At 35.8% G+C, this 27,194-nt stretch overlaps 3 protein-coding genes across 4 annotated transcripts; 2 read left to right on the top strand and 1 right to left on the bottom strand.

The window, feature by feature from the left end:
- The first annotated feature begins 417 nt into the window (after nucleotides 1-417).
- On the top strand, nucleotides 418-26,100 carry LOC142240871 (uncharacterized). Of its 2 annotated transcripts, none has more exons than XM_075312621.1 (2): nucleotides 418-3,109; nucleotides 25,516-26,100. In XM_075312621.1, the coding sequence occupies exon 1, from the start codon at nucleotides 561-563 to the stop codon at nucleotides 3,042-3,044; it is 2,484 nt and encodes an 827-aa protein (XP_075168736.1). In that variant the 5' UTR covers nucleotides 418-560; the 3' UTR covers nucleotides 3,045-3,109; nucleotides 25,516-26,100. The 2 variants fall into 2 exon arrangements, with proteins under 2 accessions (XP_075168736.1, XP_075168735.1); XM_075312620.1 differs by lacking the exon at nucleotides 25,516-26,100 and adding an exon at nucleotides 3,192-3,311.
- On the top strand, nucleotides 16,663-17,300 carry LOC142239422 (peptidoglycan-recognition protein SC2-like). The gene has a single exon (XM_075311209.1). The coding sequence runs from the start codon at nucleotides 16,685-16,687 to the stop codon at nucleotides 17,234-17,236; it is 552 nt and encodes a 183-aa protein (XP_075167324.1). The 5' UTR covers nucleotides 16,663-16,684; the 3' UTR covers nucleotides 17,237-17,300.
- LOC142240872 (peptidoglycan-recognition protein SC2-like) lies at nucleotides 25,477-26,086 on the bottom strand. The gene has a single exon (XM_075312622.1). The coding sequence runs from the start codon at nucleotides 26,084-26,086 to the stop codon at nucleotides 25,535-25,537; it is 552 nt and encodes a 183-aa protein (XP_075168737.1). The 3' UTR covers nucleotides 25,477-25,534.
- Nucleotides 26,101-27,194: the final 1,094 nt, after the last annotated feature.

The following is a 27,194-nucleotide window of genomic DNA, read 5'->3' as shown; positions in this document are numbered from 1 at the left end:
GCATTTATGGGGTAACATATAGGTCTGGGAGATACACCGCAGTTGCATATTTAAGAAAATTAAGGGGTACATGTCTATGGGTGCTTTGTGTCAATCTGACTATAGCTCATAGTCAATGTTGCCACGGAAAATGTTCGGTTTACCCTACAAGCACAAAAAAAGTTCCCTACTTTCCCATACATTCCCAAACAATTTTCCCTACTATATTTTTCGTTAAATTATTTTTTAAATAATTTAACGAATTGTTAAATTAAATTAAATTGTTTTTTAATGTAACATCAAATTTGTACGTATTTCAATGTTTTTGTATATATTTTCTTTTCTTTTTGTACACTCAGAATAATTTTCCCGATGAAGTCTTTCAATGAAAAGACGAAATATTGAATAAAAAAATAAATTTAAAAAAAAAAAAAAAAAAAAAAAAAAAATAAATTAAAAAAATACAGACCTCGAGCTCGTTTCAATCAACAATTCATTAATTGGAAAAATCAAATACAGGTCGAATACAATAAAAACAAGTTTATAACAAAGACGGGGAGCACGCCGTAAAAAGTGAGAAAATGGTTTACCAACACCTTAAACATAAATACGAAGGGATCGGAAAATATATCAACAAATACAGAAATGAATCAAACAAACAGCAAAACACCAAAGCTACAATAGTGTTTCTAATTAAATGTAGAAAATCTGGCATTATTCCAAAGTTCATAAAAAATGCAACCAAACACATATACACCATATTCCAAAATCAACAACAACTTACAGAACAAATGCAAAAAACCTTAAATACATACGTACACAACTTCCATACCAAAATTTTAAATCTTCTTATAAAACAAAAACACGAAATGAGAAAACAACAAACTGACGATCAAAAGGAAGCACAACTTCGTTTACTCCAAATGATGGACGATGAAGACGCCACAAAGTTTTTCAAATGTGAGAGGAAACTCACAAAAAACGCTAGAATGGACATTAAAACGAGACACAAAAAGAAATTCAAAACCCTAGAAGAACAACAAAAGAGAGAACTGGACATCAAGAACAACGAAACGTGGTTTGTTAATTTGAGTAACACACAAATACCAAATGATATTACTTGGCTTCTCTCTCACGGTAAAAAATTTGCATTACCACACACACGAGAAACTTTCCCTATGCTTAAATATATAGCGGATGGAGAAGAGTGCATCAAAACCATTAGCGACAAAGAAGATCAAGAACTCGCGAGAAACAAATTCACGACTATGATAGAGAATCACACAAACAAACAACAATTAACGGAAAGGGAGAAATATTATCTACGCACAGTGGAACACACACAACGTTTTCTAAACCACAACAAGAATCTAATAATATTAGAAGCGGATAAAGGGAATGTTACAGTGGGAATGGAAAAATCGGATTATGACATGAAAATGGAGAAAATTGTGAATGATATCATGACGTATAGAAAATTAAAATCGGATCCGACTAACAGACTTCAAAGAGTGAATAATGAACTTGTGGACGAATTATTCAAATACAATATTATCGACGAATCGGAAAAACGGAGAATGAAGACCGAGATAGCTATAGCACCTAGAATATATGGTCTCCCAAAAATACACAAGCAAGATTACCCACTTCGTCCCATATGTTCATCTATTAATTCCCCATCCAGCAACCTGTGTAAACACTTGACAACTATTTTAAATAGACTAACGGACAATTCAAAATACAACGTAAAAAACTCCATGCAATTCAAATCAAAGATACAAGACATCACGATAGATGAAGACGAAACGATGGTATCTTTTGACGTTGTATCTTTATTTCCGAGCATACCCGTGGACTTGGCATTAAAAATTATAGAAGAAAAGTGGCACATTTTGGAAGAAATAACAAAGATTCCGAAGAATCTCTTTTTCAGGATACTAAAATTCTGTATAATTGATAATAGATATTTCAGATATAAGACAAGTTTTTATCAACAAAGAAAAGGTTTACCCATGGGATCTTCAGCATCTCCGATAGTAGCCGACATTGTTATGGAAGAGCTTTTGGATAGATGTATGGCAAACTGTGATATTAGGCCTAAGATTCTTACTAAGTATGTGGACGACCTTTTTGGGATTGTAAAAAAAAGTGCAATAAACGACCTCTTGACGATATTCAATAGCTTTAACCCTAGTATAAAATTTACATTGGAACTTGAAAAAGGTAAAAAAATTCCCTATCTGGACGTACTAATCATTAGAGAAGATACAAATATAAAAACCAATTGGTATCAAAAGCCAACGTCTTCCGGCAGATTGGTTAACTTTTACTCAAACCACCCCAGGAGAATTATACAAAATACGGCCCAAAATTTTGTGAACAGGGTATTGACGATTAGCAGCCCTGAATTTCATAAGTCAAACATTGAAAAAATAAGGAAAATACTCCAAAAAAACAGCTTCCCTTTATCCACAATTGAGAAAATAATTAAGAAAAGCAAATTACAACCCCCCAAAGAAAAACAAACACTTTTTTATAAATCGGTCGTATACATACCAAAATTACATGAAAGAGTCTGTAATGCCAATTTAATCGACAAGAATAATTTCGCAATAGCTCCAAAAACTATTAACACACTACAAAAATTATTTACGAATCTAAAATCAAAAATTGACAACATGGAAAAGTCCAACCTAATATACGAAATAAAGTGCAATGGGAATGAAAAAGATGGATGTGACAAGGTTTACATAGGAACTACGAAGAACAAACTAAAAACTCGTTTATCTGGCCATAAATCAGATCTAAAACATCGGTTACAGAGACCAATGCAAAAAACGGCACTATCAACACACTGTGCAGCAGAACATCACCACCCCGATATAGAGAGAACGCGTGTGCTACAGTGTGAGAGTAACTACAATAAGAGACTAACACTGGAGATGTTACACATTCTCAACACACCAACAGAAAAGAGAATGAACTATAAGACAGACATTGACAATTTGGCGCAAAGCTACAGGAATCTGATCAGAAAAACAAAAGGGCGGAAGAACAATAGTTAGTATGACAACAGACGCTGTGTCGTTAGGTTCTACTCAATAGTGGGTGTAATATTTTTGTTGTTTTCGTAAGTGTTTTTTAATGTAACATCAAATTTGTACGTATTTCAATGTTTTTGTATATATTTTCTTTTCTTTTTGTACACTCAGAATAATTTTCCCGATGAAGTCTTTCAATGAAAAGACGAAATATTGAATAAAAAAATAAATTAAAAAAATACAGACCTCGAGCTCGTTTCAATCAACAATTCATTAATTGGAAAAAAAAAAAAAAAATACAAAACAAAAATGGTTCTAAGTACTTTATTATCTTAAAACATGAATATGCAACGTATACAACTTAGAATATAAATTTGTATTACCACCACGGTTGCCACAGTTGGTAGAATTCTACCCAAATTAGTAATTTTTTTTGTTAAATCTCTATAAAAATAAAATTTTGGAAAAAGTTTCTATAAACAAATTTTTGTCAGAAATTTTTCTATAGAACTAAAGTTTTGACAATAAATTCTGTAGAAATAAAATTTTGAGAAAAAATTCCACAGAAATAAAATTTTGCGAAAATTTTTTATAGAAATACAATTTTGACAAAATGTTCCATAGAAATAAAATATTGACAAAATTCTCTACAGGAATAAAGTTTACCACACATTGTTAAAGATCAAGCCTTGCCGGCTTCTAATTTCCTCCTCTAGAAACACCAAAATGTAAAAATTATTACAAAATATGTTGAGTGAAAATGTCCTACATTGTGGCCCTACGTCCCTACAAGACGCTAAATATTAGAAAAACCCTACATATAGAAAATTTCCCCTACTTCTAGCAACACTGGCTGTGTTGATATTGCGCCTACGGAGTTAGTATGCCATTAATATTGAGCCCATTATTAAAAAAAGAGAAAATCGTTAAATTAGTGTGGGTAATAAATACAAATTTGTAAAAATCGAGCAATATTCTTATGTAAGAGCTACAAGTATGTATAAGTACGATCGGCTAGTACATCAAAATTTGAAATTTGAGACATTGGTTAATAAATAAGAGTACTATGGCCAAATTTGGGAAAATCGAGCGATGCATATATATGGAAGCTATATCCAAATCTGAACCAATTTGCATAATATTTTGCGGGTTTGATTAATACCACAAAAGGTTACCTTGTGCAAGAGTTGAGTAAGATCAGTTAAGAAATGAGGCCTGTATGGTCAAACATAAGGTTATTAGGGGCGAATTTTTCAAAATCGGGTGATACATATATGGAGCTATATCTACATCTGAACCGATTTCGATGAAATTTTGCACATATAGTTAGTACTATAGAGGACTGGATCTAGCCAACTTTTAGTAAGATCGGTTAATAAATAAGGGTTCTATGGCCAAATTTGGGAAAATCGGGCTATACATATATATGGGAGCTATATCTAAATCTGTACCGATTTCGATGATTTTTTGCACATATAGTTAGTGCTATAGAAGACTACATTTAGCCAAATTTGGGTAAGATCGGTTGATAAATTATGACCAAATTTAGAAAAATCGGGCGGTACATATATATGGGAGCTATAGCTAAATCTGAACCGATTTCGATGATTTTTTGCACATATAGTTAGTGCTATAGAAGATTATATTTAGCCAACTTTGAGTAAGATCGGTTGATAAATAAAGGTTTTGTGGCCAAATTTGGGAAAATCGGGCGATACATATATATGAGAGCTATGTCTAAATCTGAACCGATTTGGATGAAATTTTGCAGACTTGAAGGGCGATGGAAAACATTACCTTTTGCCAAATTTGATGACGATCCGTTTGAAAAAATGCGCAACGTGACCCAATTTGTCGAAATCGGGCGATACATATATATGGGAGCTATATCTAAATTTGAACCGATTTCTTCCAAATTCAATAGCGTTCGTCCTTGTGCCCAAAAAACTCCCTGTACCAAATTTCATCAAAATCGGTTAATAATTGCGACCGGAATCCTGTGAACAACAAATACATGGACAGACGGACACCAAGCGCTAGATCGACTCAGGAGGTGATTCTGAGTCGAGTCGTTGCTGAGTAGTTCGTTGGCGATTGGGAAGTTGTATATTTGTCGATTTGTAATTGATAGGGTGATCGTTAATCGAGAACTGCTGATGAGATTTTCGGATTTCAGATGGTTGTTAGTATTGATACAGTTAATTGTTGTAGAAGCGGTGTGGTGTCAGCTACTACTGTTCCAGCAGCTATCAATCAAAGTACTACTTTCTATGAGCGGAACAGTAGGCACGGTTGCCACAGTTGTTAGAATTCTACCAAAAATGGTAGATTTTTTACTGTTTGGTAGATTGATATTTTGTTCGATGTTGCAAATTATTCCTCTCCAACTAAGAGGTACTTTACAAATTTTCTATAGAAATAAAATTTTGACAAAATTTTCTATAGAAATAACATTTTTGAAAAAAAATTCTATAGAAATAACATTTTTGAAAAATTTTTTGTAGAAATAAAATTTTGACAAAATTTTCTATTTTGACAAAAATTTCTATAGAAATAAAATTTTGGCAAAATTTTCTATAGAAATAAAATTTTGACAAAAATTTCTATAGAAATAAAATTTTGGAAAAATTTTCTATACAAATAAAATCTTGGCAAAATTTTCTATAGAAATAAAATTTTTGGAAAAAATTTCTATAGAAAAAAAACATTTTGACAACATTTTCTATAGAAATAAATAAATGAAATAAAATTTTCCAATCTTTTTATCGAAATTTGGACAAACTTTTCTATTGAAAAATTTGACAAAATTTTTTATAGAAATAAAATGTTGACAAAATTTCTTATAGAAATAAAATTATCTATAGAAATTACATTTTGAGAAAATTTTCTATAAAAATAAAATTTTTATGTTACCCTGATATGTCCTGCTGCTTCATGTCCAAATCATACAACTACATATTATAAAATTTATAAATATTGTAATAATCTACCAAAATTTGGAGTAAATTATACCAAAACAAGTAAGTAAAGTAGAAAGTCGGGCGGGCCGACTATATCATACCCTAAACCACCATTACAGAATTAGTAATCATAAGCATTTATGGGGTAACATATAGGTCTGGGAGATACACCGCAGTTGCATATTTAAGAAAATTAAGGGGTACATGTCTATGGGTGCTTTGTGTCAATCTGACTATAGCTCATAGTCAATGTTGCCACGGAAAATGTTCGGTTTACCCTACAAGCACAAAAAAAGTTCCCTACTTTCCCATACATTCCCAAACAATTTTCCCTACTATATTTTTCGTTAAATTAAAAAAAAAATACAAAACAAAAATGGTTCTAAGTACTTTATTATCTTAAAACATGAATATGCAACGTATACAACTTAGAATATAAATTTGTATTACCACCACGGTTGCCACAGTTGGTAGAATTCTACCCAAATTAGTAATTTTTTTTGTTAAATCTCTATAAAAATAAAATTTTGGAAAAAGTTTCTATAAACAAATTTTTGTCAGAAATTTTTCTATAGAACTAAAGTTTTGACAATAAATTCTGTAGAAATAAAATTTTGAGAAAAAATTCCACAGAAATAAAATTTTGCGAAAATTTTTTATAGAAATACAATTTTGACAAAATGTTCCATAGAAATAAAATATTGACAAAATTCTCTACAGGAATAAAGTTTACCACACATTGTTAAAGATCAAGCCTTGCCGGCTTCTAATTTCCTCCTCTAGAAACACCAAAATGTAAAAATTATTACAAAATATGTTGAGTGAAAATGTCCTACATTGTGGCCCTACGTCCCTACAAGACGCTAAATATTAGAAAAACCCTACATATAGAAAATTTCCCCTACTTCTAGCAACACTGGCTGTGTTGATATTGCGCCTACGGAGTTAGTATGCCATTAATATTGAGCCCATTATTAAAAAAAGAGAAAATCGTTAAATTAGTGTGGGTAATAAATACAAATTTGTAAAAATCGAGCAATATTCTTATGTAAGAGCTACAAGTATGTATAAGTACGATCGGCTAGTACATCAAAATTTGAAATTTGAGACATTGGTTAATAAATAAGAGTACTATGGCCAAATTTGGGAAAATCGAGCGATGCATATATATGGAAGCTATATCCAAATCTGAACCAATTTGCATAATATTTTGCGGGTTTGATTAATACCACAAAAGGTTACCTTGTGCAAGATTTGAGTAAGATCAGTTAAGAAATGAGGCCTGTATGGTCAAACATAAGGTTATTAGGGGCGAATTTTTCAAAATCGGGTGATACATATATGGAGCTATATCTACATCTGAACCGATTTCGATGAAATTTTGCACATATAGTTAGTACTATAGAGGACTGGATCTAGCCAACTTTTAGTAAGATCGGTTAATAAATAAGGGTTCTATGGCCAAATTTGGGAAAATCGGGCTATACATATATATGGGAGCTATATCTAAATCTGTACCGATTTCGATGATTTTTTGCACATATAGTTAGTGCTATAGAAGACTACATTTAGCCAAATTTGGGTAAGATCGGTTGATAAATTATGACCAAATTTAGAAAAATCGGGCGGTACATATATATGGGAGCTATAGCTAAATCTGAACCGATTTCGATGATTTTTTGCACATATAGTTAGTGCTATAGAAGATTATATTTAGCCAACTTTGAGTAAGATCGGTTGATAAATAAAGGTTTTGTGGCCAAATTTGGGAAAATCGGGCGATACATATATATGAGAGCTATGTCTAAATCTGAACCGATTTGGATGAAATTTTGCAGACTTGAAGGGCGATGGAAAACATTACCTTTTGCCAAATTTGATGACGATCCGTTTGAAAAAATGCGCAACGTGACCCAATTTGTCGAAATCGGGCGATACATATATATGGGAGCTATATCTAAATTTGAACCGATTTCTTCCAAATTCAATAGCGTTCGTCCTTGTGCCCAAAAAACTCCCTGTACCAAATTTCATCAAAATCGGTTAATAATTGCGACCGGAATCCTGTGAACAACAAATACATGGACAGACGGACACCAAGCGCTAGATCGACTCAGGAGGTGATTCTGAGTCGATCGGTATATATTATATGGGGTCTAAAATCAATATTTCTGGTAGGCACATTTTTTGGCCGATCAAACTTATTATACCCTGACCACTATTAGGTTTACATAAATTTTGTAAAAAAAAAAAGTTTTGCAAAATAAGTTTTTTTTCGTTTGGTAGTTTTTTGGTAAAATTTTCTCCAAATTTTGGTAGATTTTTTGGGCTCGAGTGGCGACTATGGCAGTAGGTCTCAATGGTGGAACAGTAGGCCCGAAAATCTCAGTGGTGGAACAGTAGATCTAAAGGTCTCTATGGTGGAACAGTAGGCCCGAAGGTTTCTGAGGGGGAACAGTAGGCACGAAGGTCTCTGTCGTGGAACAGTAGGTCTGAATATCTAAGTGGTGGAGCAGTAGGCCCGGAAGGCATGAACGTCTCCGTGGTGGAACTATAGGCTCGAATGTCTCTGTGGTGGAACGGTAGGTGCGAAGGTCTCTGTGGTGGAACAGTGGGCACGAAGGTATCTTTGGGGGAACAGTAGCCCCCCAAGGTCTCTGTAGGGGAACAGTATGCACGAAGGTCTCTGTCGTGGAACAGTAGGTCTGAATGTCTATGTGGTGGAGCAGTAGGTCTGAATGTCTATGTGGTGGAGCAGTAGGTCTGAATGTCTATGTGGTGGAGCAGTAGGTCTGAATGTCTATGTGGTGGTACAATAGGCTCGAATGTCTCCGTGGTAGAACGGTAGAAGCGAAGGTATTTTTGGGGGAACAGTAGCCTTTAAGGTCTCTATGGGGGAGCAGTGTGCACGAAGGTCTCTGTCGTGGAACAGTAGGTCTGAATATCTATGTAGTGAAGCAGTAGGCCCGGTAGGCACGAATGTCTCTGTGGTGGAACGGTAGGCTCGAATGTCTCTGTGGTGGAACGGTAGGTGCTAAGGTATCTTTGGGGGAACAGTAGCTCCGAAGGCCTCTGTGGGGGAACAGTAGCCCTTAAGGTCTCTGTGAGGGAGCAGTATGCACGAAGGTCTCTGTTGTGGAACAGTAGGTTTGAATATCTATGTGGTGGAGCAGCAGGCCCGGTAGGCATGAAGGTCTCCGTGACAGTAGGCTCGAATGTCTCTGTGGTGGAACGGTAGGTGCGAAGGTCTCTGTGGTGGAACAGTAGGTCTGAATGTATATGTGGTGGTACAATAGGCTCGAATGTCTCTGTGGTGGAATGGTAGAAGCGAAGGTCTCTGTGGTGGAACGTTAGGCACGAAGGTATCTTTGGGCGAACAGTAGTCCCGAAGGTCTCTGTGGGAGAACAGTGTGCACGAAGGTCTCTGACGTGGAACATTAGGTCTGAATGTCTATGTGGTGGAGCAGTAGGCCCGGTAGGCATGAAGGTCTCCGTGGTGGAACAGTAGGCTCGAATGTCTCTGTGGTGGAACGGTAGGTGCGAAGGTCTCTGTGGTGGAAAAGTAGGCACGAAGGTATCTTTGGGGGAACAGTAGCCCCCCGAAAGTCTCTGTGGAGGAACAGTATGCACGAAGGTTTCTGTCGTGGAACAGTAGGTTTGAATGTCTATGTGGTGGAGCAGTAGGTCTGAATGTCTATGTGGTGGAGCAGTAGTTCTGAATATCTATGTGGTGGTACAATAGGCTCGAATGTCTCTGTGGTGGTACAATAGGCTCGAATGTCTCTGTGGTGGAACGGTAGGTGCGAACGTATCTTTGGGGGAAAAGTAGCCCTTAAGGTCTCTGTGGGGGAACAGTATGCACGAAGGTCTCTGTTGTGGAACAGTAGGTCTGAATATCTATGTGGTGGAGCAGTAGGCCTGGTAGGCATGAAGGTCTCCGTGGTGGAACAGTAGTCTCGAATGTCTCTTTGGTGGAACGGTAGGTGCGAAGGTCTCTGTGGTGGAAAAGTAGGCACGAAGGTATCTTTGTGGGAACAGTAGCCCCGAAAGTCTCTGTAGGGGAACAGTATGCACGAAGGTCTCTGTCGTGGAACAGTAGGTCTGAATGTCTATGTGGTGGTGGTCTCTGTGAATCTTTTTATTTCGGGTCTGGGAATAAGTTCCTCATACGATGCCACGAGCAGAACGATGTGCGATGAGCCGCCCGTAGAACGATTATTACCTATCTGTATACTGTAAGGCGTTGATTTTGTCCAGTGTCTCAGTCAGTCGCCCATCCGAGACTGTCTTTCGTTGGCAAATCCATGCGATGAACTGATTGAGAATTAGCTTCTCACGCTTGAATTGAATTGATAAGAAGAGAAACTAAAATAACGGTCTGCCTCTACACCCAAAGAAAAAATACTTTCATCGTCAACGAAATTTTAATATTTTCTTTTAGAGCCAATAAAGCCTAATTTATGATAATCAATACAACGATTCAATTAATAGTCTTTAATGAAAAATGTTTAGCGTCAAGGGAAAACTTTGCTTCTCGCAAATTTCATTCCTCATAAAAGAATACACTTCTTTCAGTGTATAGTTAAGCAAACATTAGCTTATTATGCCCATATTCATAATAATTTACTGGCCGTTTACCGAAGGAATTTGTATGGTAATAGTAGGTTTAAAGTGTACGTTAACTTTTATGAATATGAGGGTTAGTCTTCGCGTTTTCTCGTACATTGATAAAATATGTCATTGTTTTTACCTTTCATGAATAAATCAAAATCTATTTGTTTGCCATCTTTGAATTATTTTTATCACATTTTATAGAGCAAAATCTATGAATTATAAATTTTAATATTTTTGGCAATTGTTATCTTGGTAAAAATATAAACAAAATAAAGAAATGTTATGATTTCGTCAATTCGCAATATCTTATTTTTTTATCATGATTTATGAGGATACTTGGGGTTCCGTATCATGGAAAACAATAACGATGTGCTACTTAAATAATTTTTAAATTTTATGACCCATTCATGGGGCACGCGATTACTTTACCCTTTTGTATTCATGATTTCACTTATACTTATCTATTTATCAAATGATTTCAAATTTAAGTTTTTGTTTTGGTATTGAGATTTTTGATTTTTTGTTTTTTTTTTTATTTCTGTTAAGATGTATAAGCATTCAGAGAAATTTGCACAGTGCAAAAAATCTGCTAAAATATAAAAATGTTTGCTGAAAAACGGAACAACAGTCACTGCTTGCTGAAATAGCAAACATTGTCTGCTAGGAGTTGCCATTAAGATTAAGGCAACGTAAGAATTTCATAAATACACTGAAATTTTTTGTTATTGTAATTAATTTTTTATTTAATAAGGAAATTGTTCATGCTATTCATGAAAATGTTCATTATCATAATGAAAATTTTTCGTTTGACCTTAAATATTTTAAAATATTGGCAATTTTTTAGAATGGAGTTTTCTTTCAAAAAACACATTTTTTTGCCCAAATTCGTTTTTATTATTCAACATAGTTCCCTTCAAGAGCGATATAACGACCTTCCAATTTTTTGATACCATTTTGGTAGTACTCCTTCGGTTTTGCCTCAAAATAGGCCTCAGTTTCGGCGTTCACCTCTTCATTGCAGCCAAATTTTTTCTCTGCGAGCATCCTTTTGAGGTCTGAGAACAAGAAAAAGTCGCTGGGGGCCAGATCTGGAGAATACGTTGGGTGGGGAAGCAATTCGAAGCCCAATTCATGAGTTTTTGCCATCGTTCTCAATGACTTGTGGCACGGTACGTTGTCTTGGTGGAACAACACTTTTTCCTTCTTCATATGGGGCCGTTTGGCCGCGATCAAACGCTCCAATAACGCCATAGTCACTGTTGATGGGTTTTCCCTTCTCAAGATAATCGATAAAAATTATTCCATGCCCATCTCAATAAACAGAGGCCATTACTTTGCCAGCGGCAATAGGGAAAAAGTGGGGACTAAAACCAAATATTGTACATTGGCTATACACGGCAGTGGTTAGACCTATAATGCTATATGGTGTTGTAGTCTGGTGGCCGGCACTTTACCAGCCGACAAGTTTAGACAAAGTTCAGCGTATGGCGTGCTTGTGTATCTCAGGTGCATTCAGGAAGACAGGAACAAACTCCCTTAATGTCATACTGCATCTATTGCCTTTAGACATTTTGGCCAAACAGTCAGCTGCAACAACGGCTGTGCGGTTGCGTGAGCTATCGCTGTGGTCGGAAAAAAGTTACGGTCACAGTTCGGTCCTCAAAATAATGCCAGATGTGCCTAACGTAGTGGATTACACTTTGGCGAGTCCTCTTTTCGACAAAAAGTTTGAGGCTCTAATTCCCAGCAGTGAGGCGTGGTGTACACGGACCCCGGAGAATAAAAGATATATAGATTTCAACACTGATGGCTCCAAATTGGATGGCCAAGTGGGTTTCGGAGTATATTCTAAAGATCTGGAACTTCGAATAGCGAAAAGACTACCTGATCACTGTAGTGTTTTTCAGGCTAAAATATTAGCAATAAGAGAAGTGGTGAATTGGCTGAGAAGTAATGCTCCAAGCAATATTGGCATTAATATATACTCAGACAGTCAACCTGCAATAAAATCGTTGGACTCTGTGTTCCTCAACTCGAAAACGGCCATCGACTGCCGCAAATCTCTCAATGAGATGGTATGCCTCTGGCTACCTGCAAGCTCTTACTGCGTGAGAAGGCTGTCATGATGGCAAATGTTCGATGGGAGAATTGTAAGGGTTGTAACGACACCAAGCAAATATGGCCCCATTTATGCTAGTGTTCTCGAGACGCCAGATATCACTCCTGATGTCTGCTATAACGGGTCGCTGCCTGATAGGCGATTTTGCAAAAACTATTGGTGCGAAGTATAATGACTATTGTATGAGCTGTCATGATGCGGATGAAAAGGAATCAATAAAACACCTCTTGTGTGCGTGTCCTGCATTTTGTGTAAGGCGTAAGCAAATTTTAGGGGCATATAGCTTCAGATTACTGGCGGACCTGGAAAACGTTAACTTAAGCAGTCTGCTAATGTTTTTGGAACAATCTGGTTGGTTCAACAGAAGAAAATAATCGAGAAGGTTCAACGGTTAAAACTAGAAGTGCCCATATGTAATAGGTACTTTTAGTTAGTGTGGTATCACAATGGACTGAATAGTCTAAGTGAGCCTGAATCTTAATCGGGCTGCCACTTTAACCTAACCTAACTTTGCCAGCGGACTTTTGAGTCTTTCCACGCTTCGGAGACGGTTCACCGGTCGCTGCCCACTCAGCCGACTGTCGATTGGACTCAGGAGTGTAGTGATGGAGCCATGTTTCATCCATTGTCACATATCGACGGAAAAACTCGGGTGTATTACGAGTTAACAGCTGCAAACACCGCTTAGAATCATCAACACGTTGTTGTTTTTGGCCAAATATGATCTCGCGCGGCACCCATTTTGCACAGAGCTTCCGCATATCCAAATATTGATGAATGATATGACCAACACGTTCCTTTGATATCTTTAAGGCCTCTGCTATCTCGATCAACTTCATTTTACGGTCATTCAAAATCATTTTGTGGATTTTTTTATGTTTTCCTCGGTAACCACCCCTTTCGGGCGTCCACTGCGTTCACCGTCCTCCGTGCTCATTTCACCACGCTTGAATTTTGCATACCAATCAATTATTGTTGATTTCCCTGGGGCAGATTCCGGAAACTCATTATCAAGCCAAGTTTTTGCTTCCACCGTATTTTTCCCTTCAGAAAACAATATTTTATCAAAACACGAAATTCCTTTTTTCCATTTTTTTCACAATAACAAAAGTTGCTTCACAAAAGACGCTCTATCTCACAAACGAATTGACTTACAGACGTCAAATTGTGACACGAATCATTTGAAGGTTGGTACAATATAAAAATAATATGCATTTAAAACTAGCGACGCCATCTATGTGTCAGACCAGGATGTAAAAACAATTTCATAAAGACAAACTCAAAAAAAAAAAAAAAACAAAAAAAACATTGTTTTCTTGCTAATTGCATTTTCCCTCAAATCTTTCTCACATCCACGAGGGTTTTTAGTTCTTAACACCTTTTCCTGTAATACCAACAATGTAGAAGAAATTATACGATTTTATAAATTTTTAAAATTTTTTTTACCTTTCGCCTGGACGGAGAATCGAACCGCGGACCATGCACTTTGTTAGCCAACACACTAACCACTGAGCTATGTACCTGTTACGGTCATCAATAGATAAATATCCATATAAGTTATATTTATATAGCATAGCTTGCGGCGACCACGAACCGAATAAACAAAGTTTATTTAACAGAAACAAACATTTAGTTTGGCACCGTGGAGCAGTGGTTGCTACGTCCGACTTGCATGCCAAGGGTCGTGGGTTCGATCCCTGCTTCGACCAAAGTTTTTTTTGTTTGTTTTTTTTTTTTTTACATATATTCCAGATATGTTCGGAAGATTCCGAAAAAATGTTCAACATTACTTTGTAGTATATTAAATTTTGAACTGTAAAATGTGTCTTATTAAAGACCTAAAGTCAATAAAGAACAGTGTTTGATATAAACGAAATGGACTGTGTTGTTGTTGAAAAAATAAAATTTTTGTAACAAACGAATTTTTTTTGGTGATAAAAGTTAAAAAATTTCGAAGCAATTCAAAAAGCTCAAACGTTTTCGGTACACGTTTTCCAAACGTTTTTTTTTTTCTTTGCGTGTATGTAATTCAGTTCTTGACTGGTATATATAGGGAAGTCTACAAATAATTACCAACCCATATGAACTTTTGCGCGGTAACTACACTCAGAGAAGGAATATGATCACCTCAAACATGTTTTAAGAGCAAAATGTTATTTTTGGGTGGTGACCATGTAACATGGTTTTCGCAACCATGTTATTTTCTCGGAAATCATGTATCTGATTTCGGCAAGCAGGTTATATTTGACGAGAAAATAACATTTTAGTGACAAACATGTTACATGGTCATCATACAAAAATAACATTTTGCTCTTGAATCATGTTTGAGGTGATCATATTCCTTCTCTGCGTGTAGAGAGCCAGAATTGAAATATGGGTATCGTTTATATATGGGGTTTATATGCAATTATGAACACGGTTGCCACAGTTGATAGAATTCTACAAAAATGGCAGATTTTTTACTGTTTGATAGATTGGTAGAATTCTTTGTGTTTTGGTACATTTTGCAAATTATTCCTCTCCAACTAAGAGGTACTTCATAAATTTTCTATAGAAATAAAATTTTGACAAAATTTTCTAGAGGGAAAAAATTTTGACAAAATTTTCTATAGAAAAAAAATGACAAACTTTTCTATGGAGGTAAAATTTTGACAAAATGTTCTATCGAAATAAAATTTTGACAAAATTTTCTGTAGAAATAAAATTTTGGCAAAATTTTCTGTAGTTAAAATTTTTGGCAAAATTTTCTGTAGAACTATAGACCGATATGGACCGATTTTGGCATGGTTGTTAGCTGCCATATAATAGTGCAATGTACCAAATTTCAACCGAATCGGATGAATTTTGAAGAGGTTTCGCAGGTCAAATGTGGAGATCGGTTTATATGAGGGATATATATAATTATTGACCGATATGGACCAATTTTTCCATGGATTTTAGAGACCATATACTAACACCACGTACGAAATCCTAACACCACGTACGAAATTTCAATCTGATCTGCTGAACTTTTCTCCTCCATGAGGATCCGGAGGTCAAATCTGGTGATCGGTTTATATGTCGGTTATGGACCGATATGGGCCAATTTTTGCATGATTGCTAGAGATTGTATACTAAAACCACGTAACAAATTTCAACCGGATCGGATGACATGGGGGTTATGTATAATTATGGTTCGATATGGTCCAATTTTTGCATGGTTGTAAAAGACCACATACAAACATCACGTAACAAACTTCAAACGGATCGGATGAAATTCGCTTCTCCAAGAGAATCCGCAAGCCAAACTTGGGGGTCGGTTTATATGGGGGGCTATACGAAAAAGTGATCCGATATGGCCCAGTGGCGCATACCAACCGACCTACGTCAATAACAACTACTTATGCCAAGTTTCAAGTCGATAGCTTGCTTCGTTCGGAAGTTAGCGTGATTTCAACAGACGGACGGACGAACGGACATGCTTAGATCTACTCAGAATTTCACCATGACCCAGAATATATATACTTTATGGGGTGTTAGAACAATATTTAGATGTGTTACAAACGGAATGACAAAATTAATATACCCCATATCCTATGGTGGAGGGTATAAAAATAAAATTCGAGTGAGAAATTTCGTGGCGTTTTGGGTAGTACGAGTATTGAAAATTTATCAACATAATGCATATTTGTACTTCACAAAGTATAACAAACAAATGATTATTTAGACTGCTACTCCAACCAATCTACCTAAACTAACCTAGTGGGGTCCATGAACGTACAAATATTTTCTAAAACATTATAACATTATCGAATAGAATTTATGACTGTTTCTATTATTGTATCATTGTGATATTATAATGGTCAGTTTATTTTAATAGAATTTAATGTTCTTATCTATCGAAATGCAAAAGGGACCCATTTTTAGTCTCTTGAGTATATAAATACCTGGCCTAATAGGGAATTTTCATCAGTTCAACATAGCATAACACCATGAAAGCATTTATTGGTCTTTTCGCAATTCTATTTTGCGCTCAAGCCATTTCTGGTCTTACCATCATCTCCAAATCGGAATGGGGAGGTGCTGCTGCCACCAGTAAAACCTCTTTGGGCAATGGTTTGGCCTATGCTGTAATCCATCATACCGCTGGTGCCTATTGTTCCACCAAAGCCGCTTGCATGCAACAAATGAGAAATATCCAAAGCTATCATCAAAAGGATTTGGGATGGGCTGATATCGGTTACAACTTCTTGATCGGTGGTGATGGCAATGTTTACGAAGGTCGTGGCTGGAATGTTTTGGGTGCTCATGCCACTAACTGGAATTCCAAGTCCATTGGCATCTCTTTCATGGGTAACTACAACAATGATAAACCCACGGCTGCCATGATCCAAGCTGCCAAGGAACTGTTGGCTGCCGCTGTTTCTCGTGGTCAAATCACATCTGGCTATACCTTGTACGGTCATCGTCAAGTAGGATCCACCGAATGTCCCGGCACCAACTTGTGGAACGAAATTAGAACCTGGTCCAACTGGAAGGCTTAATTTATAGGCTTTCATATATTTTGAAAATAAAAAGAAAATACGTTTGAGAAGTTATATTTTAAAAGTGTGTGTTGAAATTAATCGCTTTGGTACAAGGCAAGAAATTAATTTCTCTTCTCGGAAAAGAAATTTTAGACTAACGATTTTAAAGTTCCCCCTTGGCTGCCCCAAGGGGAAGCCAAGGGGGAAAAATCGACCACCATGGTGGTCTACGGAGTTAGGTAATATGAGGAAATCGTGCAGGAAGCTCTTTAACAAAGCAAAGTCCACCAGAGCTCCTGTGGATTGGGACGCTTACAAGAAGAATCTGAGAGGATACAAGCGAGAACTGAGAAAGGCTCAGCATAACTCTTGGAATGATTACTGCAGCAGCATTGAGAATACGTTCGAGGCTTCCAGACTACGGAAGGTTCTAGCATCCACGAGCTCCGCTCCAGGTTTCATTAAAACATCGGAGGGCAATTGGACAACGTCCAGTGAGGAGACGCTGGAGGTACTATTGGACACACATTTTCCCGGAAATCAGACGGTTGAACCTTGCACTGGCGGTGCCATAGTGGCTCAGCGGTCGTTTCCTATCGAGGAAATTGTATCAGAATCTAGAATAAAATGGGCGTTAAATAGCTTTGGATTATTCAAGTCCCCCGGACCTGATGGAATTACTCCGGCGGAGTTACAAGCGGTGGCTGACAGAATTATCCCCTGGTTGTCGGCGTTATATATAGGATGTATCAACTTAGCATATATTCCACGAAAGTGGAGGGAATCAAAAGTCGTTTTCATACCTAAAGCGGGAAAAGCCTCTCACTCGAATGCGAAGGATTTCCGACCAATCAGCTTATCATCATTCCTACTTAAGACTCTGGAGAGGATGATAGATATTTATCATAGAACTAGCGTCGATTCAAGTTTGCTCTCGAAACGACAACATGCATACTCGAAATGCAGGTCTACTGAGACCGCATTACATGAACTAGTCAGCTTTATTGAAAGCTCACTATCTGTCAAAGAATACACAATCGTGGCATTTCTAGACATCGAAGGGGCGTTCAATAACGTCCATCCGAGCTCGATATTAAATGGACTGACAACTCTAAATGTTGATCCAGCTATACTTAGGCTGTTAGACGAACTTCTAAGGAAGAGACGCATTTCAGCCACACTAGGACAAGCAAACATACAAATGGTCTTGGGGTAAATCCTGCAAAGACAGAATTAGTCATGTACTGCAAAGATCGCAAAACTCCCACAGTTAGGCCTATTTCCTTAGGGGGTATTGAAATTCCCTTTGGTGATTGTGCAAAATACCTTGGCGTTATTTTGGACAGGAAGCTGAACTTTAAGCTTAATATTGAAGAAAGGGCGAGAAAGGCAACTGTAGCTTTCTACTCGTGCAAAAAGGCAATAGGAAAAAAGTGGGGACTAAAACCAAAAATTGTGCGTTGGCTATACACGGCAGTGGTTAGACCTATAATGCTATATGGTGTTGTAGTCTGGTGGTCGGCACTTCAGAAACCGACTTGTTTAGATAAAGTTCAGCGTATGGCGTGTTTGTGTATTTCAGGCGCATTCAGCAAGACAGGAACAAATTCCCTTAATGTCATGCTGCATCTATTGCCTTTAGACATTTTGGCCAAACAGTCAGCTGCAACAACGGCTGTGTGGTTGCGCGAACTATCGCTGTGGTCGGAAAAAGGTTACGGTCACAGTTCTGTCCTCAAAATAATGCCAGATGTGCCTAACGTAGTGGATTACACTTTGGCGAGTCCACTTTTCGACAAAAAGTTTGAGACTCTAATCCCCAACAGTGAGGCGTGGTGCACACAGACCCCGGGGAATAAAGAATATATAGATTTCTACACTGATGGCTCCAAATTGGATGGACAAGTGGGGTTCGGAGTATATTCTAATGGTCTGGAACTTCGAATAGCGAAAAGATTACCTAATCACTGTAGTGTTTTTCAGGCTGAAATATTAGCAATAAGAGAGGTGGCGAATTGGCTGAGAAGTAATGTTCCAAAAAATGTGGGCATTAATATATACTCAGACAGTCAACCTGCAATAAAATCCTTGGACTCTGTGTTCCTCAACTCGAAAACGGCCATCGATTGCCGCAAATCTCTCAATGAGATGGCTGAGCAGTGCAATATTCCCCTAATATGGGTGCCTGGCCATAGGAACATACCGGGGAACTGCGAAGCGGATGAGTTGGCAAGGCTGGGGACTACCTTACATATTCCAGGGGAACTGGAATTTGTTGGTATGCCCCTAGCTACCTGCAAGCTCATGCTGCGTGAGAAGGCTGTTATGATGGCAAATGTTCGATGGGAGAATTGCAAGGGTTGTAACGACACCAAGCAAATATGGCCCCATTTCAACTTAAACCGCACACTAGATATGCTAATGTTCTCGAGACGTCAGATATCACTCCTGATATCTGCTATAACGGGTCGCTGCCTGATAGGCGATTTTGCAAAAACTATTGGCGCGTAGTATAATGACTATTGTATGAGCTGTCATGATGCGGAGGAAAAAGAATCAATTAAACACCTCTTGTGTGAGGGTCCTGCATTTTGTGTAAAGCGCAAGCAACTTTTAGGAGCATATAGCTTCAGATTACTGGCGGATTTGGAAAACGTTAACTTAAGCAGTCTGCTAATGTTTTTGGAACAATCTGGTTGGTTCAGCAAAGAAAAATAATCAAGAAGGTTCAGCGGTTATAACTAGAAGTGCCCATATGTAATAGGTACTTTTAGTTAATGTGGTATCACAATGGACTGAATAGTCTAAGTGAGCCTGAATCTTAATCGGGCTGCCACTTTAACCTAACCTAACCTAAAGTAGAAAGTCGGGCGGGGCCGACTATATCATACCCTAAACCACCCTTACTGAATTAGTAATCATAAGCATTTGTGGGGTAACATTGATATAGGTCTGGGATATAAACCGCAGTTGCATATTTAAGAAAATTAAGAAGTACATGTCTATGGGTGCTTTGTGTCAATCTGACTATAGCTCATAGTCAATGTTGCCAGGGAAAATGTTCGGTTTACCCTACAAGCACAAAAAAGTTCCCTACTTTCCCATACATTCCCAAACAATTTTCCCTACTATATTTTTCGTTAAATTAAAAAAAAAAAATTACAAAACAAAAATGGTTCTAAGTACTTATTATCTTAAAACATGAATATGCAACGTATATAACTTAGAATATAAATTTGTATTACCACCACGGTTGCCACAGTTGGTAGAATTCTACCCAAATTAGTAATATTTTTTGTTAAATCTCTATAAAAATAAAATTTTGGAAAAAGTTTCTATAAACAAATTTTTGTGAGAAATTTTTCTATAGAAATAAAATTTTGACAATAAATTCTATAGAAATAAAATTTTGAGAAAAAATTCCACAGAAATAAAATTTTGAGAAAATTTTTTATGGAAATAATATTTTGAAAAAAATTTCTATAGAATTTCTATACAATTTTGACAAAATGTTCTATAGAAATAAAATGTTGACAAGATTTTCTACAGGAATAAAGTTTGCCATACATTGTTAAAGATCAAGCCTTGCCGGCTTCTAATTTCCTCCTCTAGAGCCACCAAAATGTAAAAATTATTACAAATTGTGTTTAGTGAAAATGTCCTACATTGTGGTCCTATGTCCCTACAAGACGCTAAATATTAGAAAAACCCTACATATAGAGAATTTCCCCTACTTCTAGCAACACTGGCTGTGTTGATATTGCACCTACGGAGTTAGTATGCCACTAATATTGAGCCCCTTATTAAAAAAGAGAAAATCGTTAAATTAGTGTGGGTAATAAATACAAATTTGTAAATATCGAGCAATATTCTTATGTAAGAGCTACAAGTACGTATAAGTACGATCGGCTAGTACATCAAAATTTGAAATTTGAGTAACATTGGTTAATAAATAAGAGTCTATGGCCAAATTTGGGAAAATCGAGCGATACATATATATGGAAGCTATATCTAAATCTGAACCAATTTGCATAATATTTTGCGGGTTTGATTAATACCACAAAAGGTTACCTTGTGCAAGATTTGAGTAAGATCAGTTAAGAAATGAGGCCTGTATGGTCAAATATAAGGTTATTAGGAGCGAATTTTTTCACAATCGGGTGATACATATATGGGAGCTATATCTACATGTGAACCGATTTCGATGAAATTTTGCACATATAGTTAGTACTATAGAGGACTGGATCTAGCCAACTTTTAGTAAGATCGGTTAATAAATAAGGGTTCTATGGCCAAATTTGGGAAAATCGGGCTATACATATATATGGGAGCTATATCTAAATCTGAACCGATTTCGATGATTTTTTGCACATATAGTTAGTGCTATAGAAGATTATATTTAGCCAACTTTGTGTAAGATCGGTTGATAAATAAAGGTTTTGTGGCCAAGTTTGGGAAAGTCGGGCGATACATATATATGAGAGCTATAGCTAAATCTGAACCGTTTTGGATGAAATTTTGCAGACTTAAAGGGCGATGGAAAAGATTACCTTTTGCCAAATTTGGTGACGATCCGTTTGAAAAAACGCGCAACGTGACCCCATTTGTCGAAATCGGACGATACATATATATGGGAGCTATATCTAAATTTGATCCGATTTCTTCCAAATTCAATAGCGTTCGTCCTTGTGCCCAAAAAACTCCCTGTACCAAATTTCATCAAAATCGGTTAATAATTGCGACCGGAATCCTGTGAACAACAAATACATGGACAGACGGACGGACGGACGGACACCAAGCGCTAGATCGACTCTGGAGGTGATTCTGAGTCGTTCGGTATATATTTTATGGGGTCTAAAATCAATATTTCTGGTAGGCACATTTTTTGGCCGATCAAATTTATTATACACCCAAAGAAATTTGTTAGTAGGGACAGCAGAAAAGTCTGCTAAAACAGCAGAAAGTCTGCTGAAAAAGGGACAGCAGTCACTGTTTGCTGAAATAGCAATCATTTCCTGCTATTTTTTAAGCTCGATTACACTAAAACATGTTTTATTTGGGCTAAAACAAATAAAAATGTCAACTTAAGAGCTATCCTAACATAATTAAAACAATATTTTATGAACATCTCTGGTATTTGACCAAAAATCTGAATATTTATCGAATTGAGACATAACAGCAAACAAAATGTTTGCTGATCGTACTTAGGAGCTTGTAAGTATATTACAGTGCAAAAATATACCAAAAACTACTTTTGGTTCTTAAATATGCTTTGGGGAAAAATTTATAACCTAAAAATTTTATAAATTGTTGTTCATTAGGCCCTGAAGTACAAAAATATAACAGCAGACGTCGACTGCTGTTTTTAGCAGACTTTTTTCTATGAGTGTACCCTGACCACTATGTGGTTTAGGGTATAACAAACTTATTATACCCTGACCACTATGTGGTTTAGGGTATAAAGATTTCGTTAATTTGCTTTCAGAATTATTAAAGCCAAGTTGACTTTAATAAAACAAAGTGTTCTTTCATGTTTGAATACCCAATTCTAAGTCGAGTCACTTAACTACATGGACAAAACGACTTCATTGATAAGTTTATCGTCTTTTGGACAAGGAAAAAATTTTATATCAGAGAAAAGAGCCATTTTAAGGACATGAAGAAAGCTAACAAAATTTGTTATATGTGATTTAACTTTATCTTATTTCACATTGCTATTGATTTTAATTAAATCTGCCAAATGGGACGATTTTTCCTATTTTTTATAGGATAGGGGTATATAACTTTGTCATTCCGTTTGTAACATCGAAATATTGCTCTAAGACCCCATAAAGTATATATATTCTGGGTCGTGGTGAAATTCTGAGTCGATTTGAGCATGTCCGTCCGTCTGTTGAAATCACGCTAACTTCCGAACGAAACAAGCACAAGTAGTTTTTATTGATGTAGGTCGGATGGTATTGAAAATGGGCCATATCGGCCCACTTTATAAAACCGACCTCCAAATTTGGCTTGCGGAGCCTCTAAGAGAAGCAAATTTCATCCGATCCGACTGAAATTTGCTACACGGTGTCAGCATATGATCTCTAACAACCATGCAAAAATTGGTCCACATCGGTCAATAATTATATATAGCCCTCATATAAACCGATCCCCCGATTTGGCTTGCTGAGCCTCTAAGAGAAGCAAATTTCATCCGATCCCACTAAAATTTGGTACATGGTGTTAGTATATGTTCTCTAATGACCATGCAAAAATGGGTCCACATCGGTTCATAATTATATATAGCCTAAAGTTTTTCTTAAATTGTGTCTCTCTTGAAATTCATATAGCTCAAAAAAACATTTTAACACTTTTTAACTCTAATTTTTTCCTTCAAAATATTTCATAAGTAACAGAAAAAAATTATTATTTTTAATAAATGTTCATCAATTTTACAAAAATTGTTAAATTGTATAATGTTGCAATTAATAAAATATTTTAGTAAACAATTTTCTAAAACTTACGTTTTCTTTCGCGGTGGATGTTTGCAAGGCTGTAAGAAGTCATCATGCATCCAAGAGGTTCCAGAAGTCAAATCTGGGATCGGTTTATATGGGAACTATACCTAAAAGTTATCCAATATGGCCCATTTGCAATCACGCTTGCCACAGTTGGTGGTAGATTTGTAATGTTTGGCAGATTCTTGTTGTTTTCGTAGATTTTGCAAAATATTCCTCTCCAACTAAGAAGTGCTTCGCAAATTTTCTATAGAAATAAAATTTTTTCAAAATTTTATATAGAAATAAAATTTTTTATATAGAAATAAAATTTTGGGAAAAATTTCTATAGAAATAAATTTTGAGAAAATTTTTCATAGAAATGAAATTTGAGAAAATTTTCTAAAGAAATAAAATTTTGTGAAAAATTTCTAGTGAAATAAAATTTTGAAAAAAATTTCTAGAGAAATAAAATTTTGAGTAAAATTTCTAGAGAAATAAAATTTTGAGAAAATTTTCCAAAGAAATAAAATTTTTAAAAAAATTTCTAGAGAAATAAAATTTTCCATAGAAAAACAATTTTGAGAAAATTTTCCATAGAAATAAAATTTTGAGAAAATTTTCTATAGAAATACTAGTTTGCGAAAAATTTCTGTGGAAATAAAATTTTGAAGAAATTTTCTATAGAAATAAAATTTTGCAAAATAAGACTTTTCTGTTTGGTAATTTGTTGATTTTTTTTCAAATTTTGGTAGATTTTTATTAACTCGACTACTGTGTTTTCATTTCAATTCAGATGGACAGACATACAGAAATCTTGAAATTTAGTCGGAATTTCACAAAGATTGGGAATATATACTCTATGGCGTCCCACATGAATATTTCGATATTAGTACACCCAGAGAGGGAATGTGATCACCTCAAAAAGTAAAATGTTATTTTTGGACGGGGAACAAGTAAGATGTTAGTCGCAACCATGTTATTCTCTAAAAAATTATGTATCTGATTTCGGCAATCATGTAATATATCATGTAGTATATACGAAGAAAACAATATTTTTCCATGTTCACCTTTCGAAAATAATATATTTCTCTTAAACATGTTTTAGATGATCATGTTCCTCCTATGCGTTTAGAACTCCGCATCCCATGGTGGAGTTTCAAAAGTACGATTTTTCGACATTTTCAAAATTTTGTAAAGTCGATTTTTTGACTTTTCATTTATTTAAGACTTTTGCAAATGTCGGAAATTTGAAAAAGGAAGTTTTCCAAAAATTTTTTTAAATGTAAAACAAAAAGCCATCTTTCGATTTTTACCATTATGGATAAGCCGAAAACAACAGTTTGTGATCACCACATATTCCTTCTCTGCGTGCTTTTACTTTGAATTCAACATTTTCATTTCCTTTGAATATGTTTGTAAATATTTTAGATTTGTATTACTTTTAGGTTAAGCAAGTCTGTAAGGGTCAATGCCCATAGACATAAATAAATAAATAAATACATTTTCCTCAAAGTTCGATTAGTCGATTTGGTCACTACATAAATTCGGTTAGTCATTTTTCACCAACAGCAAAAGACGAAAGGATCTTCAAAAAGACGGCGATTAGTCGATTTTAAATATTATAAAAAGTCGACTAATCGATTGCTCCTTCGATAAAACGTCGATTAGTCGATTTTCGAATTTCGTATCGCTAATATTTGTTACACCAGTCTAACAATTCAATTATTAAGGCAATAGACATTACTTTGTGTGAGCGTAATAAAGAATTCAAAAATATTATTTTTTTAACTCAATGTTCTTTTTATTTATTTTAAGTTGTGGTAAAGCTTAAAACTTAAGCCTTCCAGTTGGACCAGGTCCTGATTTCGTTCCACAAGTTGGTGCCGGGACATTCGGTGGAGCCTACTTGACGATGACCGTACAAGGTATAGCCAGATGTGATTTGACCACGAGAAACAGCGGCAGCCAACAATTCCTTGGCAGCTTGGATCATGGCAGCGGTGGGTTTATCGTTGTTGTAGTTACCCATGAAAGAGATGCCAATGGACTTGGAATTCCAGTTAGTGGCATGAGCACCCAAAACATTCCAGCCACGACCTTCGTAAACATTGCCATCACCACCGATCAAGAAGTTGTAACCGATATCAGCCCATCCCAAATCCTTTTGATGATAGCTTTGGATATTTCTCATTTGTTGCATGCAAGCAGCTTTGGTGGAACAATAGGCACCAGCGGTATGATGGATTACAGCATAGGCCAAACCATTGCCCAAAGAGGTTTTACTGGTGGCAGCAGCACCTCCCCATTCCGATTTGGAGATGATGGTAAGGCCAGAAATGGCTTGAGCGCAAAAGAGAATTGCAAATAATCCAATAAATGCTTTCATGGTGTTGTGTTAAACTGATGAAAATTCCATGTTGGGCCTGGTATTTATATACGCATAGACTAAAACTGAGTTCCTTTGCATTTCGATAGATAAGAACGTCCATTACTATCAAAGCCAACTGACCACAGCGATATCGTAGTGATGGCAGAATAAAATCAGTCATAAATTCTATTCAACAATGGCATAAATTTTTAGAAATCGACATCGCAGGGAACACGAACTTTCTTGGCGATAAGAAATGATTCTCATGTGGATAACTAAGTCAATTAATGAGATGTTTTACAGAAATAAGAGTTATATACAGCAAAGAAATGTTGACAAAAATTTAGAAATGAAATTTTATCAAAATTTCCTATAGACAAAAAATTTTCACAAAATTTCCTACCGCCAGGAATTTTCACAAAACTTCATATAGCACAGAAATTTTGACAAAATTACCAATAGACAAGACATTTTGACAAAATTTCCTATCGCATAGAAATTTTGACAAAATCTGCTATAGCAAAGAAATTTTGACAAAATTACATGTAAAAAAGAAATTGTGACAAAATTTCCTTCAGTAAAGTAATTTTGAAAAAAAAAAATCATATAGCAAAGAAATTTTGACAAAATTTCCTTTAGCAAAGAAATTTAGACAAAATTTCCTATAGCAAAGGAATTTTAACAAAATTTCCTATAGCAAAGGAATTTTGACAAAATTTCCTATAGCAAAGGAATTTTGACAAAATAAGCAAAATTTAGGAATTTTAGCAAAATAATCTTGACAAATTCCCTATACCAAAGAAATTTATAAAATTTTCCTATAGACAGGAATTTTGACAAAATTGCCTATAGCAAAGAAATTTTGACAAAATTTCCTATAGCTAAGAAATTTAGACCAAATTTCCTATAGCAAAGAAATTTCGACAAAATTTCCTATATTAAAGAAATTTTGACAAAATTTCCTATAGCAAAGGAATTTTGACAAAATTTCCTATAGCAAAGGAATTTTAACAAAATTTCCTATAGCAAAGGAATTTTGACAAAATTTTCTATAGCAAAGGAATTTTGACAAAATTTCCTATAGCAAAGGAATTTTGACAAAATATCCTATAGCAAAGGAATTTTG

This window comes from Haematobia irritans, chromosome 5, assembly GCF_050003625.1.
Source record: "Haematobia irritans isolate KBUSLIRL chromosome 5, ASM5000362v1, whole genome shotgun sequence".
Classification (NCBI taxonomy): Eukaryota; Metazoa; Arthropoda; class Insecta; order Diptera; family Muscidae; genus Haematobia; species Haematobia irritans.
Note: the sequence above shows the minus strand (reverse complement) of the source record. Positions and strands in the feature narration are given on the sequence as shown.